Source organism: Antedon mediterranea, chromosome 7 (genome assembly GCF_964355755.1).
Source record: "Antedon mediterranea chromosome 7, ecAntMedi1.1, whole genome shotgun sequence".
NCBI classification, from domain to species: Eukaryota; Metazoa; Echinodermata; class Crinoidea; order Comatulida; family Antedonidae; genus Antedon; species Antedon mediterranea.
The window spans coordinates 21,715,653-21,732,352 of record NC_092676.1 but is presented as its reverse complement, the minus strand read 5'-3'; the positions used below and the strand labels follow the sequence as shown (position 1 = coordinate 21,732,352).

At 31.8% G+C, this 16,700-nt stretch overlaps 2 protein-coding genes across 3 annotated transcripts in view; one reads left to right on the top strand and one right to left on the bottom strand.

Moving 5' to 3' along the window:
• Window positions 1–3,568, bottom strand: part of LOC140055171 (low-density lipoprotein receptor-related protein 6-like) — a 40,939-nt gene extending 37,371 nt beyond the window's left edge. Inside the window, exon 1 of the mRNA XM_072100411.1 lies at window positions 3,375–3,568. Coding sequence (XP_071956512.1) covers window positions 3,375–3,438 — 64 coding nt within the window. The 5' untranslated portion in view covers window positions 3,439–3,568. The remainder of the gene's footprint in view (window positions 1–3,374) is intronic.
• A 2,258-nt stretch (window positions 3,569–5,826) lies between these two features.
• On the top strand, window positions 5,827–10,730 carry LOC140054441 (pre-mRNA-splicing factor SYF2-like). Of its 2 annotated transcripts, none has more exons than XM_072099427.1 (7): window positions 5,827–5,935; window positions 6,912–7,036; window positions 7,417–7,542; window positions 7,956–8,073; window positions 8,285–8,375; window positions 9,711–9,809; window positions 10,243–10,730. In XM_072099427.1, the coding sequence occupies exons 2-7, from the start codon at window positions 6,941–6,943 to the stop codon at window positions 10,406–10,408; spliced, it is 696 nt and encodes a 231-aa protein (XP_071955528.1). In that variant the 5' UTR covers window positions 5,827–5,935; window positions 6,912–6,940; the 3' UTR covers window positions 10,409–10,730. The 2 variants fall into 2 exon arrangements, with proteins under 2 accessions (XP_071955528.1, XP_071955527.1); XM_072099426.1 differs by having other exon boundaries at window positions 5,855–5,941.
• The last annotated feature ends 5,970 nt before the right edge of the window (window positions 10,731–16,700 follow it).

Below are 16,700 nucleotides of genomic sequence, written 5' to 3'. Positions count from 1 at the left end.
TATCCTCAAAAAGTAGTTAACAGTAGAAATTTAATAATTTATATACCCAGTGGGTCGTACACTACATTATTCAATCACTTTTATGTTGGTTCGGTGGGGTTTGCTATGGTTTTTTGGAGGTTTGCGGGTTTGCTATGGTTTTTTGGAGGTTTGCGGGTTTAGCAATCATTTTTGACTAAAAAATGATGTTTTACCCCAAAAATAAGTTGTTGACAGTAGAAATTTAATTTTTTTTATTACATTGATATACCCAGTGGGTTGAACACACATGATTCAATCACTTTTACTGTATGTTGGTTCGGTGGGGTTTGCTATGTTTTTTTTTAGGTTTGCGGGGGTTAGCAATACCCCAAGAGAGGGTGTTTAATCTTATGTATATAAAAAACATCTAGTGTAACAGTATTTTGCTTGATAATTTCCGATCATAGCTCGTAAAGGAAGTGAATAGTGTTTAAAAGTGACAGATACATGGTCACCAAAGCTACTGTCCCAACGACGTGACAATTTTAGAAATGTCTATATACACAGTATGTAGTGTAATTAGTATTTACATCACTGTAGCAAGCTATCATTACAATTTAAGTATATTTTTTGTTTTATTTCATATGAGCGCATCCAACAGTCAGCAACTTGACAATTACAGGATAGATTAACTGTTTTTATAATTCATTTATTTCTTATTTGAGGCTTATAGGGCAGTGTATAAATACTGTAGTTGTGAGTTACAACCCTGGCACTAGGTCAGGATTGAACAAATTATGGTAATTTTATTAATAGTTTTTAAAGTACAAATAACGATGTTTGTTGTGAAAGCATGCACTCAAGCTCATTTTATTTTCACTACTGTACTGTACAGTAATACCATTTCCCACAGAAACTATGAAATGTATACTGTACAATACCAGGGTTCACACCAAACATCCAGGGGTTGACGATACAGTACAGTATGTGTAAACTCTAAAGTTGTACTAGGCGATGTGTAACTGTCTTCTTCAATTGTAAAATTTCCCAAATAAACAATAATTTAACTGAAAATTCATTTATATACAATGTAAACAATTGATCCATAGAGTAATGTTGTACAGTACTGAGGCTACAGTATTGAGAAACATTTTCATGAACAGCTGAATAGTACTGTATGGTAAATATGACATAAGTTATCAAAGGTATTAATACTAATTAGTCATTTCATACTACAGTACATAATACTGTTAAGCAACAATACATATTTATCAAATTTAATCGATTTCTACTGAAATAAAAATCAAATTAATTATGCTTTAATTACTAAAAGACCTAGGATGCTAATATTTGTATTTTTAATGTACCGTATATATATACAGTACAGTAAATAAGATTTTTTTTAAATAAAATGTATTATTGCAAGATTTAATCATCAATCATTCAGGATAAGAATTTAAAGCAGTTAAGCATTTACTGGATAATTTGCAGATTTTTTTTCTGAAGAAATCATGTCATTTCAGTCATTATATACCTCTTGTCAATTTTTCATCTATGGCCAGCTTTAAGGAGCCGAAATGCCTGACAGACAGAAAGTCATCATTCTGCATAGATGACTTGGCTAAGTGTACACACTAATAATTTTATAACGTACATTTATTTGAGTCTATGCCGAAAGGAACAATTATTACTGTACTTGCTATTTGTATGTACTACACATGTACTACTATATAAGCTTCCAAAGTCATCTACTGTAAAAAATAACTGTACTGTATTCAGAAAGAGCAGAAATGTCAATGAGATTGCAATTTCTGTAATTAGGGATTGAACCAAATAACTGAATTACAATGTTACAATCACATTTTGTAAAAAAAAACCAGAAATGTTTGCGCTATCCAAATTACAGTATTACTGTATACTGTAATTATACCACTACCTGTATATACATTGTACTGATAGACTATTTAAATGTTTTACAAAATTGTACTACGTACTGTATACATTGCAATGCAAGTCTGTACAGTACAGTACTTTATCATTAACATCTTAAGCGTGGTTCCCACTAGTGACGCAACACAAGGACGTAACGCAACGCAAGTGAATTGACCAATCACAAGCGATGGCTTATTCGCTTGTGATTGCTAACTGTCTATAACTTCGCTTGTCATTGGGTAAAACGCTTGCGTTGCGTTTACGTCCTTGCGTTACGTTCTAGTGGGAACCAAGCTTTAGAGATAATTATAAAACGATCTACTGTATATCACTTTAGACAATTTATGGATTAGCGTTCAATTGATTACCTAATTGTAATTGATAGTAATTTCCCATACAATGATGATAGGTTATATCAAAGATGATTAAAAATGTAATATATTTTATTAACCAACACACATTACATAACTATTGTACAAACAAAAGTTGCGTAAATGAATCGGTATAAAATAATAATTACCCATGGCATAGCATCATCATGGTTGATCTATAAATCATCAAAACTACAGTAAATGTACAGTATTATATCATCACCATTTTCGAAACCAATAATAGATTACTGTAGTCATCAAGATGGCCGACTAACACAAATTTTCTTTCAACATTGATGGTGCGTTTGGGTATTAGAGTATTAATGAATTGATAGACTTTATTACAAAATATCTTAAACAACATTTAAAAGTTTAGCAATGACATACACAAGACAGTATTTTGATTGAATTTATCAACATTTATTGATTTATGTCTTTTCAGCAATTTTACATTTAATACTGACTACGGCAACTCGCGTTTTGTAAAGTAACATAGAATTCATTTTTCACTGACCGCATTTCAAGTCCAATTTCAACATCTATTTTTCATCGTAAGATGCATCATCATATTCACAATACAATAAATACACAACAATATACACAAATTTTACTTTGCGAACAATGTATCAGAAAGACCTACATTATTGGTTGGAATATTGGCTATCCAATGTTATTCAACTAATGTTACAGCAGCATATAATATGCCAGCCTGTGACATGAATAATGTACTGTAGGAAGGAGTCTATCATGCTGCACATACAAAAACAACAAGAAGTGCACACAAACTGGACTCATTTATAATTTCAAAACAATCATTACAAATAAACAGTACAAACAATTAAAAAATATTAAATATAATAAATGTCATATTAATATAGAATTAACTCTTTTTTATTTCAATCATTATGTTACCAGATACTACAGTAAAGAAGTGTATCAAGTCCGGATATATGCTAGCCCAGAATAAGTGCATTGTGTTGTTTTCGATTGCACACTCAATACTCTTTTTCAAGGGGAGCCATTCTGGCTCCAGCACACACGACAACACTCCACTAAGCACAGTTTCAACAGAGCACAAAGCGGCTTGATTAGTTAAGTTAGTAATCTTACCTTTTACAGCCAATATTATGGAGCAGAAATTAATGAGTGTATACATAAACCTCATCTCTCCCATATGCTAGGGTTATATACTTCCAAAGGCATTTTCTATTGTCGTCAAAAGTGAATCCCAAAGTGTTGATATTAGAACTTTAGCAGTAAACAACTTAACCAGTTCCCTCGTTATTACATTTTATGAAGCTTGCTTATTATACCGTACTAAGGTCAAATGTGATATCGCATTACACAATATTAATCCGCGTCTTGTACAACAAATCCGTTTTATAAAAATAGTCATTTAAAAACAAATAATGAAGTATTATAAGTTCTAAATTCTGATTTAATAATTAGTTTGAATATTTAGTTAGTATTAGACAATATAGTGTAGACAGTCTAGAATGTTTGAAATAAAACGGACTATTTTATTGACAAGGAATGTTAAGGCGAGAAGCACTCTCGGCATGAACCCCTGGTGCGATCAAGCGTAACAACAGAATGGCTGTGTGTGTCATAATGATGACGTTGATTGACAAGTAATAGCAAAACATTTGTGTGAAAATCAAACGCAATACAATAGGTAGTTATTGTTGCAAGAAATGGTGGGGGAAGACCTCATTAGAACTAAAGTATAAAGAAACATGTACATTTCTCGGGAAATAACTGTAAATTATGAATGAATTGCTGTATTTTTAAAACAAAAGAACCCAATTCTCTTTATATTTAGTAGGCCTATATTAATCTAAAATTGATTACAAAACTATACACGGTAGGCCTATTACTAGTACTAGGCCTACTACTTTAGTCTATACAAATATCTTGAAGAGATTTAGTTTTTTGGTTTTTTTTTAAATTGAATGAATTGTGTGTGGTAAGAAATATGCAATTAATAATTTCTGTTTATTTATAATACAATTTTAGATGCTGTTTCTTCGGTTTTATTTTGTAAGTTAGGCCTACTGTATTGCTATTTTAATCGACCTGCGCCCTGCGCCCTACAACACTCCACACTCTCTCTGTTCTACAATCAGCTGTTCGTGTGCGTGCGCGTGAGCGAGTGTTATAAATTATATAATTATACACGTTTCCTATACGCATTTCCGAAAAAACGCGAACGCGTACGTACGCTCATCCTCTAACGAAGTCAAGGCATTACGCGTAAACATGTAAGATTGAGGGCGGTAACCTAAAATACGAAAAGATTATGTATGTGTTGTAAATCAAATGGAGAGCCGCAGCCCGCGCGGGGTTAATATTTCCAGCGGCGAAACATTTTCACCAAAAACCGAAATGTATTTATTATAAGCAGCGAGCTAGTATTAAATAATACAGTATACAAATAGAAATGCGTGTTGTTTATATTGGGTTTTTATTTCTAAAGTTGCAAAACAAAGTAAAAATCATATTAGATATTTTAGATATTTTTATCTGTCAACGATTTTAACTTTTATATGAATTTTATATAATCATTGGAAATTTTTAAGCCCGTTTTTAAGCCTTTAATATATTTTATGTCATTTGAATATTTAATATTTTATGTGTTGTACTGTATGTTTGTTTTATCGAGGGCCCTGAATGATCAGTTCTATTAGGAACTGGATAGGCTACCCTCAGTAAATATGGTAATAAATAAAAATAAAATAAATGTTTAGCATTATTTATATTTATTTGATCAATGTCTGTTATATTATATGTTATAATATTCTATTACGTATTTGACCATTTAAGTATTTAATCTAATCATCATTCAAATTAAAATCATCTAAATATTGTACTAGGTATCGGCCTATGGGCGGTAGTTTATCTTCTTCTGACGGGTAGTCTATAAAAATGGTTACGTATGTTCCGTAAAATATTCAGTGCACCCAATTGTCGTGAAGTACGTATGTATTATTGTGAGAAGGCTGAACGAAATACTCATACTAAAAAATAAATGATATTTTTAACACTTCAAATTTGAAATTAAGGGACCTCTCAAATGCACACACGTTGTAAAACACTGATAACACCAAGTTAATCTTTATTATACAGATCCGCAAAATATTTATTTAATCTTTTACCACTGAAATTAGAATCAATGCAACTGAAAACAATTTTTAATCAACAAATTTGCATCAACAGAAATTTCCTGGATAGCTAATATATAAGCTCTCTTTCTTTATATATCGTCGCTATTTCTATCATCCCCACACACCATTTGAAAAGCAGTTTGAAAAATGAAAATTTAATCCAGTCAAATAAAATAATTAAAAAACAATAAAGTTTGATTTACGTCGCCCCTTTTTTCTCATTTTCGGCGCTCGCACTCTTCTCTCTATTCTCAACTTTTATGTGATTAAATTAATTATACGCATGCCTGAAACATGATCACAGTTTTAGTACTAGAGAGTACATTACAACTTTTGGCACACAAGGCCTGTCATAACTATATGCAACGTGAGCACGCCCCACCACTGATGGCGCTACATAAAAAAACAACAACGTACGACGTTTGTGGTTTGTCATGTTATGAAAGAAGTGGAGACAAGTGGCAAATTTATTGTTTAGTTATTCTTAATATTCAACACTATAAACAGGTTAAGGTTATTTATTTAACTAATAGTTTTGAAAAAGATTTTTTTATTTTTTGTATACAGTATAGTATAAGGTCTTACGCCTAGAGAGAGTAGTAAAGAAGTAGGTTACGGCTAGCTAGAAGAGTAGGTGGCCTACTACTAGTAGTAGTAGCCTAGGCCTAACTAAGAAAGCCTAGCTTGGTAAGGTGGTGAACAGACGATCGGAGCCGAGGACGATCGGGGCCAAGGATGATCGGGACCATTTTTTTATGTGCCCGCAGCCCGATCGTCTTATAAGTTTGGCCCGATAATCTTAGGCGTTGGGCCCGATAGTCTTAATCGTTAGGCCCGATAGCAAAGTAAGTGTATCATCATCGTTTGTATGTAAATCCATTCTATTAATAGGCCTAGCTAGCCTAGTTTATAATTGCGTTCTCGTTAAACAATGTTTATGAATGTTTATAATATTAATGGTAGCCATTACGTACGATTAAAATGATATGATACTAGAAAATTATTATATTAATAAAGGTGGCGTAATCTAAAAAAACACCACATTTTGTCATTTCGCGTTGTTACCCGATCGTCTTTAAAAAATCCTGATCGTCTGGCCCCGATCATCCATGGCCCGTGTCATCCATGGCCCTGATCATCTGTCAATCGTCCTGGTAGCAGGAGAAATATTCTGCCCTGGACGTTTTGTTTTTTGACAAAATTTAAGGTGTTGATGTTTTAATTATTCTTTAATTAATATACCGGTAATAGGGTGAACCAATTATAATTATAGATTATATTTATAATATAAAGCCTCCATAGAAGTTTTGCCGATTCTAGGTAGGCCTAGGTCGTCCTAGAGGGCAAACAGTGGTGTCTCTTTGTGGCACTCTCTCAATCAAATAAATGATTCAGTGACCTAACTGATTGATGAGCGAGTTTATCCTCTGCAGTATGTAACCTTCAGAAAGGACTTAAAAGTGTGTACGGTTTTTTTTTGTAGGATTGTTTGTTGCGACAACCATTAGAAAGATGGAAGCAGCATCCAGTTCATCCTCCACAGACGCATCTCCTAAGGATAAGAAAGCTGAAAGAATGAAGAAATTAAGGGAACTCCATCTGAAAAGGGTAAGGCGTGTGACAGATGCTACCAAATGAGTAGGTAGGAGTTGGAAAGAAGTAAATTTTAGGTCATGACCCCTAACATAGTGACATCTTCATGATATTTCACATAGAGTGGGATCAACGTTCATAAACAACAAAAATAATCATACCTATTTATTTGAATATATATAGGCTTCCTATAAAAAGTGTGTAAACATTATGTGCTCTTAAATTTCCACACAAAAACATTATTGTGTTAATATTTAAATATACCACAGAATCTACAGTATGTGCCTCGTATAACAAATATTAATTTAACCTCCACACAAAAAAAAACACGTTCCCGCACCCCTGATGATGTGTTGGTTGTGTTATTAATAAAAAAAAACACATTTTTATATTAGAATGAAGCAAGGAAATTGAACCACGCAGAAGTAGTAGAAGAAGATAGAAAAGCTAAACTGCCTTCAAATTGGGAAGCAAGAAAGAGACAAGCTGACTGGATACTACAAGATGATGAGAAAAGAAAGGTTTAAGATTACAATTAATTATGAGTTGAGTGGAGATCTTGTGATTCTATTGAATGAGAAATAGAGATAAGTTAAGATTCAGTCAGACTTCTGAACATTGTACTATTATAACACACCTACTGTAACGTAAAATTCCTGTAACACTCATGCCGTCATCACCCTTTTTCAAATCTGAAGTCTTAGAAATTATATGTTTATAAAGTACAATTTGGATGTTTTTTTTTTCCAATTCATATACAAGTGTAGTTCAGAGCATAACACAAATAGCAGAGAAAGCAGGAACCCAATAAACTATCCCCTTAATAGGGATTTGCTGTAGTCATATAATACCCTAGCACGTTTCTCAGCAAATTGTACCCTTTCTACTGTATTTGTTTTTAAGTACACTCTATTTTATTTTAAATTATATTTAGGCTGCTGAAGCAAAAGGTCTTGATTACGACAGATTAAAACTAATGGATGTGACAGCAGAAGAAGCGGAACGCATCGAAAAGAAAAAAAAGAAAAAGAATGCTGATCCTGGCTTTTCAGGTAAAAATGATTTGTAGAATTCACTTAAAAATTGTAAATTGAAAATATGAATTGTGTTTAAAACAAATATTAATGAATATTAATTAGATATAAATGGCTTATTCTTTATTTTCTTTGCAGTGTACAAATAAAATAAATTATTCTTAATATGGTGAAGAAACACAGTAAAAGCTGAGAATTTACCAAATATATTATTTTCCTCTTGTTTTAGATTATGAACAAGCTACCTTTAGACAATATCAACGTTTAACAAAACAAATGAAGCCAGACATGGAAGAATATGAAAGGAAAAAAGACAAAATGTAAGTTTTTTATTCATTAGTATTCAAATTAAAAATTGGATTGCACGATTGTGTTCATCTCTACAAATACCTGACTGGTTAGTTTGACAAAAGTTACTCTTGGATAACTTACACTAGCTATATAGTTAGTTTTACCACTTAGGCAATCTATACTGAGGTCAGTCAAATAAAAAATTAGCTCTAAATTAAAATTGGGCTGTTTGAAAGTCCCATACAAAACAGAAAAGTTAATGTTATCCTGTCACCGAGTGGATGTCACCACATAGCACATTTCATTTCATTTCATTTTTCATTTATCTTTTTATTTCGGAATATCATGGTGACATAATATTATATCCATAGCGAAAGAGAGGGAAAAAAAAATCTTAATCTAACAGCTCATAGAACAAAAACAAAGATATGTAAATATTTAAAGTCAATGCAACAAAGCATTCCATTGTATGTGCATTCTTGACACATTAAGAACGTGGCGATTAATGGCCATGATCAAGGAATTACTACTTGCGTTCACACGATTTTTAAAACTAAAAACAGATTTTCTAATGAACTCATCAAAGGATGGGACGTCATTTATTCATTCATGCTTGCACTACAATGTCTAGGCTGCTTCAGCAGCAAACGTAAGGCATTGTTATGAGATCATTGAAAAAGAGTGCTCTTATTATATCTACACCATAAGGTTGAACAGTACATGCTGACACAGTAACTCTTAAATAGATAACATTTAGTCTTAGTAGAACATTTTCCAAACTTTCTATTTAGAGAGTTGGCCCTAATGCAAATAGATCGATATTGACGTTTGATGTCACTTTCATCACTCAGGTTATTACTGATCACATGACCAAGATAGGTTATTGAATTATCAACGATTAGAGGTGCCCCATTTAAGGTAATATGTGGAACACCTTTGAGGTTGCGGACTTTCGGGCAAAATAACAAGCATTTTGGATTTGGTTTCATTAAAAGTAATATGGTCACTAGCAAAACCTTCGCAGGTTTCAATTCTCGTTTAGTTTTACTTAGCCACCAAAGTGTGAATTACTCTGTTAATTTGATCGAATACTGTCCAGTGTTGATTAAATCTAAATAGTGGTTTTATATTAATAAATGTTCTGGATTCTAATCCTGTCCTATGACAAGATTTTTCTCTCATTGTCATAAAACATAAATATGTATGATTTAATATGTTTAAAAATAAATGTAGTGGTGGTGTGATTCAGAAAATTATCAATATTTGTTTTATTCTCTACAAAATAGACCAATTGATTTTCTCCAGTGTTTATATTTCTATTAATAATTTATGATTTTTAGAGAATGTTTTTTTTTTTTCACTAGGGGTGAAGATATGTATCCTACCGTCAACAGTCTAATGCAAGGGGAACACAAAGATACTGAAGACGCTATTGACAGAATGGTAACAGATTTAGAAAAACAGTAAGCTTTTGTTTATATGTTTGCAGCACATTTAAGTAGTATTTATAAAAAGAAAGTCTTTATTAAGCATGATTTGATCAATCACAAGCAACAGATCAGCCAGCCATTACTTATGATTGGTCGATGTACTTAGCTGCATTGCTATAGCACCCTATATATTTTAAAACAATATATTTTGGCCCATTAATAACATGAAATAAAAAAATAAAATAAGACTGAACCTGTTTTTCTATTAATGCTGTGCTTCATTAACATAATGATTTTGTTTACAATGGCCAATCTTAAAATCAAAATTTCTATTGAGAGTTTTTTGATATATATTAATTACAGTATTCTAATATCTGTAAGAGTGAAGAAATTATTCAAATTTGGCAGCTTCTTTCTACACACAATTATTACACAATGTTTATCAATTATTTTTGTTCATTTTCAGAATTGACAGACGTGGGAAGTTCAGTCGTAGGCGAATGCATAACGAGGACAATGACATTGATTACATTAATGAAAGAAACAAGAAATTCAACGAGAAAGCTGAAAGATTTTATGGAAAATACACTGCTGAGATTAAACAGAATCTGGAGAGAGGAACAGCAGTATAACAAATTGCATATAAACTGCACTTCTCTTTGTGTGTGGGGCAGGGTTAGAGGTGTTAGTAGTGGATGAAGGAAAGAAAAACTAATCTTTAACTTTAATAATATTTTAGACTGACAAGACCTCCATTTTGAACAAAGTTACTGATAACAAGATTAATTCACTGTCAGCCAAACCTTGTATAGTGATTACATCCAGTAAGAATTTTCCACTTACTTGACGTATACCTATAACTTTGTTAATACATTAGTTATCAGCTGTTATTTTCTCCTATTGTTATTTTTTAGTATGGTTGTATAAATATAAATAAATAAAAAAAATAATGTTAATGAATAAAGCTATTGTTTTATTTTCTAGTCTCAGTGTGATCGAGCTTTTTGAGAAGTCTAATTCAAAAGTGATATTTTTAGATGGGTAAATTGAGTTAAATAATGTGATTGAAGTTTTCTTGTAACTGTCATTTTGTCCGTCATCAAATAAAAATATTAGGACAAGTCAAATTTGTTTTCTGTGAATTTCCATTTCTTTGTCCATATATCTTCAGTCTATTTTTTTCAGGCAGTCTGTTTGCATTTCTGGATTTTATATCAGGGTTGGTGAACATAGTCTAAAATATGCAAGTATTTTTTTATACGTCAACTTGAGGACACAATTGATTTTCCAAGTCTTTATTTCACTACGTCCAATTGCTTTGGTTGTTGGATTACATTGCCAAAATATCCATTACGTCAATATTTACATTTACAGAATAAAAAAAAACACATAATAAACTATACGCACAAAATAATATAGCACTTATTTTCATATTATTTATTCAGATAATAATGTATACAGATAAAAAATACTAGGTAAGGATGTTCGGTGAAATTAAATATGTACAGTATATACTTTGTGTAAAAGCGCATTACATTTTGTACAAAATTCATGACAGCAACAACATTATTTATCCTAATTTTACTCTTATAATAATACATTCTGATAATCATACCGCAGTGGAGACACTAATTGCAAATGACTTGGCCATGTTGTAATTAATATATGCTAGTATGCTTACAAATTTTCAAAAAAATTAAGCTCGAGATATTCACACATTATATATAGATTGTTGAAAGCATAAACAATTTGATATTAGAACTACGAATAAGTAGGTCTACATTAAACTCAAATTTACATCATATATGGTTTAGTTTCTGTAAACACTACTATATCTTTCTATTATACATTGACAATATTTCTATAATTTAATTTTCAGTAAATCGTCAACGTATGATATTAATTTTGAAATCATACAACTGATCTTAATTATTTCAGAGTAAATTAGGCTTGGAGGTTTTAAAAAAAGCATATGATCATTGATCGAAGCAATGTTGCTAAAATTATTACTACATATATTGAGCAAAATAAATTTCTTTTAAATAAGTTTCTGTTGAAGGCATTCATTACATCACTTTTAGTCTAGGTTCTAGACTGAAATTAGTAAAACTTTTACTCACATAAATATATATCGGAGATAAATATTTTTGCACATATGGCGTTTCATACGTAAAAAACATGAGCTCATATTTTTCAGTCAAAAATCAAAATGCTGACAGGTGGACTAACATAAAATAGACAATAAATACCAACTTGGTACATGGTATATTGCAATAGTTCAAACAGATCAGTAGACGTAATAAATCAAGAATCCAGTAAAATTCTATAAATATTGGCACCATATTATTACCAATGCCAATGAGATGTTATCAATTATTATGAAAATTACATTTTTAGTTTGTTTTGTATGAATCGCCCTCAACTTTAGATTCATTACCAATGTTACAGTCACCGTATCAAAAGTGATTAATTAGGCGATTCATTGTTATGAACATGAGATGAATTTAATTCATTACATCATCTGGTAAATTGCAATTTTCAGTTTGAAGGGATCGTAGGTTAGGAGATACAGTCAAAAAACGAAACAGTAAACTACAATCAATGTCACTAAAATCATTACCACTGACATTGAGTGTGCTTACACTCAACTCATCTAGTCTATTTAAACATTCTGTAATCATAGTATTCATTACAGCACCTGATAATTTGCAATTATTCATGAAAAGGCGACCGGCATCATAATAATCATCGTACTCTTCAGATATCACAGTAAGTAAAAAAAGCAGTGAACTACCATCAATGTCACTAAAATCATTATCACTGACATCGAGTGTGTTTAAACGCAACGTAACTTGTCTACGTAAACACTCTGTATGCATAGTATTCACTACATCACCTGATAAATTGCAATTATTCATGAAAAGGCAACCACCACCATAGGTTTCAGATACCATAGTAAATAAAAAGCACAGTGAACTACCGTCAATGTCACTCAAATTATTACCACTGACATCGAGTGTGTTTAAACGCAACACGGCAATTTGTCTACGGAAACACTCTGTATGCATAGTATTCACTACATCACCTGATAAATTGCAATTATTCATGAAAAGGCGACCATCATAGATTTCAGATACCATAGTAAATAAAAAGCACAGTGAACTACTGTCAATGTCACTCAAATCATTACCACTGACATTGAGTGTGTTTAAACACAACTTAACTTGTCTACGTAAACACTCTGTATTCATAGTATTCATAACAGCACCTGATAAATTGCAATCATTCATGAAAAGGTAACTATCATGCACTTGAGATACCATAGTAAATAAAAAGTACAGTGAACTACTGTCAATGTCACTCAAATCATTACCACTGACATCGAGTATGTTTAAACACAACTTAACTTGTCTACGTAAAAACTCTGTAATCATAGAATTCATTACAGCACCTGATAAATTGCAATTTTTCATGATAAGGTAGCCATCGTTAGCAACGATAGTAAATAAAAAGTACAGTGAACTACTGTCAATGTCACTCAAATCATTATAACTGATATCGAGTTCGCTTAAAATCAACTTAAATTGTCTACGTAAACACTCTGAACTGATAGAATTCACTACATCACCTGATAAATTGCAATTCTTCATGTACACTAAATGTACTGTTCCAATTAATAAAACATGAGACAAAACAATCCCTCTCCTATTAGATAAAATTGTATTAAGAAATGTGGCCCACTGAAAGTGATCCAAAATATCATATTCAATATACATTAGATTCCATTTCCTTAAAATATGTATAAAATGTCCATTAATGTGTTTAAAGGTGTAAGAAGTTTTATATTGAATAAACTTTGTTAATGAATTAGATACATCTTCTACGAGTTGTTGTATTTCTTCACTTGTTGTGGTTATGTGATTAGTTATTGTTTTATTCACAGCATCATCATGATGGTTTTCAACAAATTTTAAGCAAGTAGTCAAAGATCGATACGTTGATAAATCATTTGTAATTAAATATTTTAAGAATTTACCAGCATCAGCAGCAAGAAACCCAATTGCAAACTCTCTTGTCATTGCAAAACCTTTACTTTCTAATATGAACCTCCATTCACTTTCATCCAATGGCGTAAGTAGTAACTTTAAAACATCTTTCATTATACCTTCACTTTCAGAAACTTTGGATAAATAAAATCCTACCAATGATTCAACTATCAACTTGTGTGGGGGCATGTAAATCTCATCATGGTTAGTTTTTGAAATGGGTGCATCTTCATAAACAAACCCAAGTTTTAAGGCCATATCAACCATGTCAGTCATCGTCTTATTTTTGTAATCATCTTCAAAAATATTGCTGTATTCACCTTTGAAATGATTTTTGTCTATGAAAAGTTGATTTTTTTTCAAGTTTTTATACATGTATTTCCCTAACAAAATCATAGGATATGCATACATCTCTTGAGCGTCCTCAAGTTTAGAAATACGTTTGTGTTGGTTTTGTTTTACAATGAACTGATTCAAAATACTTCGAAAAAGTTCTTTAAAAAGATCCGATTTACTACTAGGAAAAGTTTGTTTGTCTTGCCACATACTACAAATTGTGAGAAGTAACAATGGATTTTGACACATTGAATAAAGTTCTGCGTGTTTTTTTTTGCCATCTCTAGAAAAAAGCTCTTTTGCAAAGGATTTTCCCAAGTCAGGTTTTTCAAAATAGTTAAAATACTTTTTAATATACTTTTCTATGCTCTCTTTACCAAATCCTCTTACTCTCACATGTACGTCACACGCATTTATGAATTCATCTGTGTTCTCTCTACGTGATGTAAGTATCACTAAACTCTTACTTAATTCGTTCTTTTCAAAAAGATGAATCACACTTTTATTCTCCTCAAACCTTAATTCATCCAATCCATCAATCATTAACACAATCTGACCATCATGTTGCACTATGAAGGATCTGAGTTCTTGAATTGAAAGTTTTGTAGCATCCTCAAAATCCTTCATATTTGGTTGCTTTACAATAAGATCTACAATACTATCATCTTTTTCTAAATCTCTTGCATTCAACAGAAATACACTTTTACCTTTAAAAACATTCTCTGATGATATGTACCTTAACAAGGTTGATTTACCTATACCACACTCACCGTCTATAAGCACTTTACAAGCAGGTTTGGATTTAATGTTGGCTAATACTTCATCCAATGTTGTTTGCTTAATCTCTTGATTCCTGTCATTTTCTATGAGTAGGTCCAACTCTGTGAATAGGTCAGTAATGTCAAGTGCGAATCTTTTATTCAATATTGCTGGTGTAAAGTTCTTGGTATTGCGACAGAAAGTCTCTTGTTTATCACGCAGGTATCTGTCTATCTTTTCTGTAAAATAAATAAAACAGGCCATAATACAAATTATCTGGATTGCGTTCATAACACTTTAAAAAAATTGTGCTTTATGTATAAACATTGTTAACAGTTAGTAATTGTTATGAGAACACAAAAATAGTAATAAATCAAAATAATAAAAATTTTACTGGAGCTTGGTTTTCAATTACAAGGCCAGTGGTTCAACTGGGTCTATAAGTCAAGGTTTTTCTGATTATGATCTTTTTTTCATAAAAGTGCCCAGTGCACATGAGCACTATGGGTATAGGCTATGGGTATAGGCTATGGGTATAGGCTATGGGTATAGGCTATGGGTATAGGCTATGGGTATGTGCTAATTGCTGCTTTGTTTTATAAAAAAGAAAAAAAAGAAATAAACCTTGCAATGGAATTTTAATTGGTTATCCGCACTTTTTTTTTCTATGTTCTTCTTTCTTTCCACGAATTTTGTTCTTCTTTCTTTCCACGAATTTTGTTCGCAGCGTATCTCTAATTCTGCCCAACATGATATTGTGTAACTTTGTCATAAGACACTATACTAAGATACTATAGCTGTAGATGTACAAGAAACTTTGTTTTATGATTTTAGAGTTGCGCAACATGACTTACGATCAATTTTATGAATTTCAATGATTGATCAAAGATTAAAAACCAAAAGTCATTTTGTATTGACACGTCACTTGGTGAAAATTTAAGTCAGATCAAGGGCAAACTTTCTGTGGATTAAAAATGGCATGTTTAACAGAAAGTTACGCACGAACGCGCGTTTAGAAATAAAAATGCAAAAAATCAATTTCTAATCAACTTTCTACGCGTTTCATGTAATTTTAAGCACATTTTTACGCGCGCGGTGCGCACGTAGCGCTAAAAACATCTTTTTTTGCGTGATTTTTGTTTTTCGAGCCTTTTCAAGTAATTTTACTAACTTTCAGACAATTTCGACTTAAAATCACGTCATGCGAGCACGTCGAATTGGATAATTTGCTCGGGTTTTGATGAAAAAGTTAACAAATTCGTCAAAAGTATGCCTTTTTTTAAACAGTCATATTGTAAGTTGATGAGTTGTAGATATCGGATCATGAATCAATATGGCTAACCGGACATTGTGACGTCATCGTATGGCCACTCAAATATAAAATATCGGATTTTTGTCTCTTTCGTCATAGCCTATCACATTTAATTTAGCGCCTCTCCACTTATCCGTATTCCATTTCCTCAAATTTTTTTATATTGTCTAGGTCAATTATCTTTTGCAAGATTTACCATTTTAAAAATTGTTATGACGTCATCATGTTCAAAAGCGTCAATAAATTTGGTCAATTATTTTCATCTATTCTGCAATGTATGTAGTACGTATACAGTAGTGTTATACTGTATATACTTAGACGTGACACAAAATAGAGAGCACACTAACATTTTTTCAATGGCATAATCGTTTTTCTGTGCGCATATAAACGTATGAAGTGCACGTGGCGTTTGCGCTGCGGATAACCTAACTCGTCCATAGTGACGAGTTCAAATCTAGTTTGCTGCTTGCT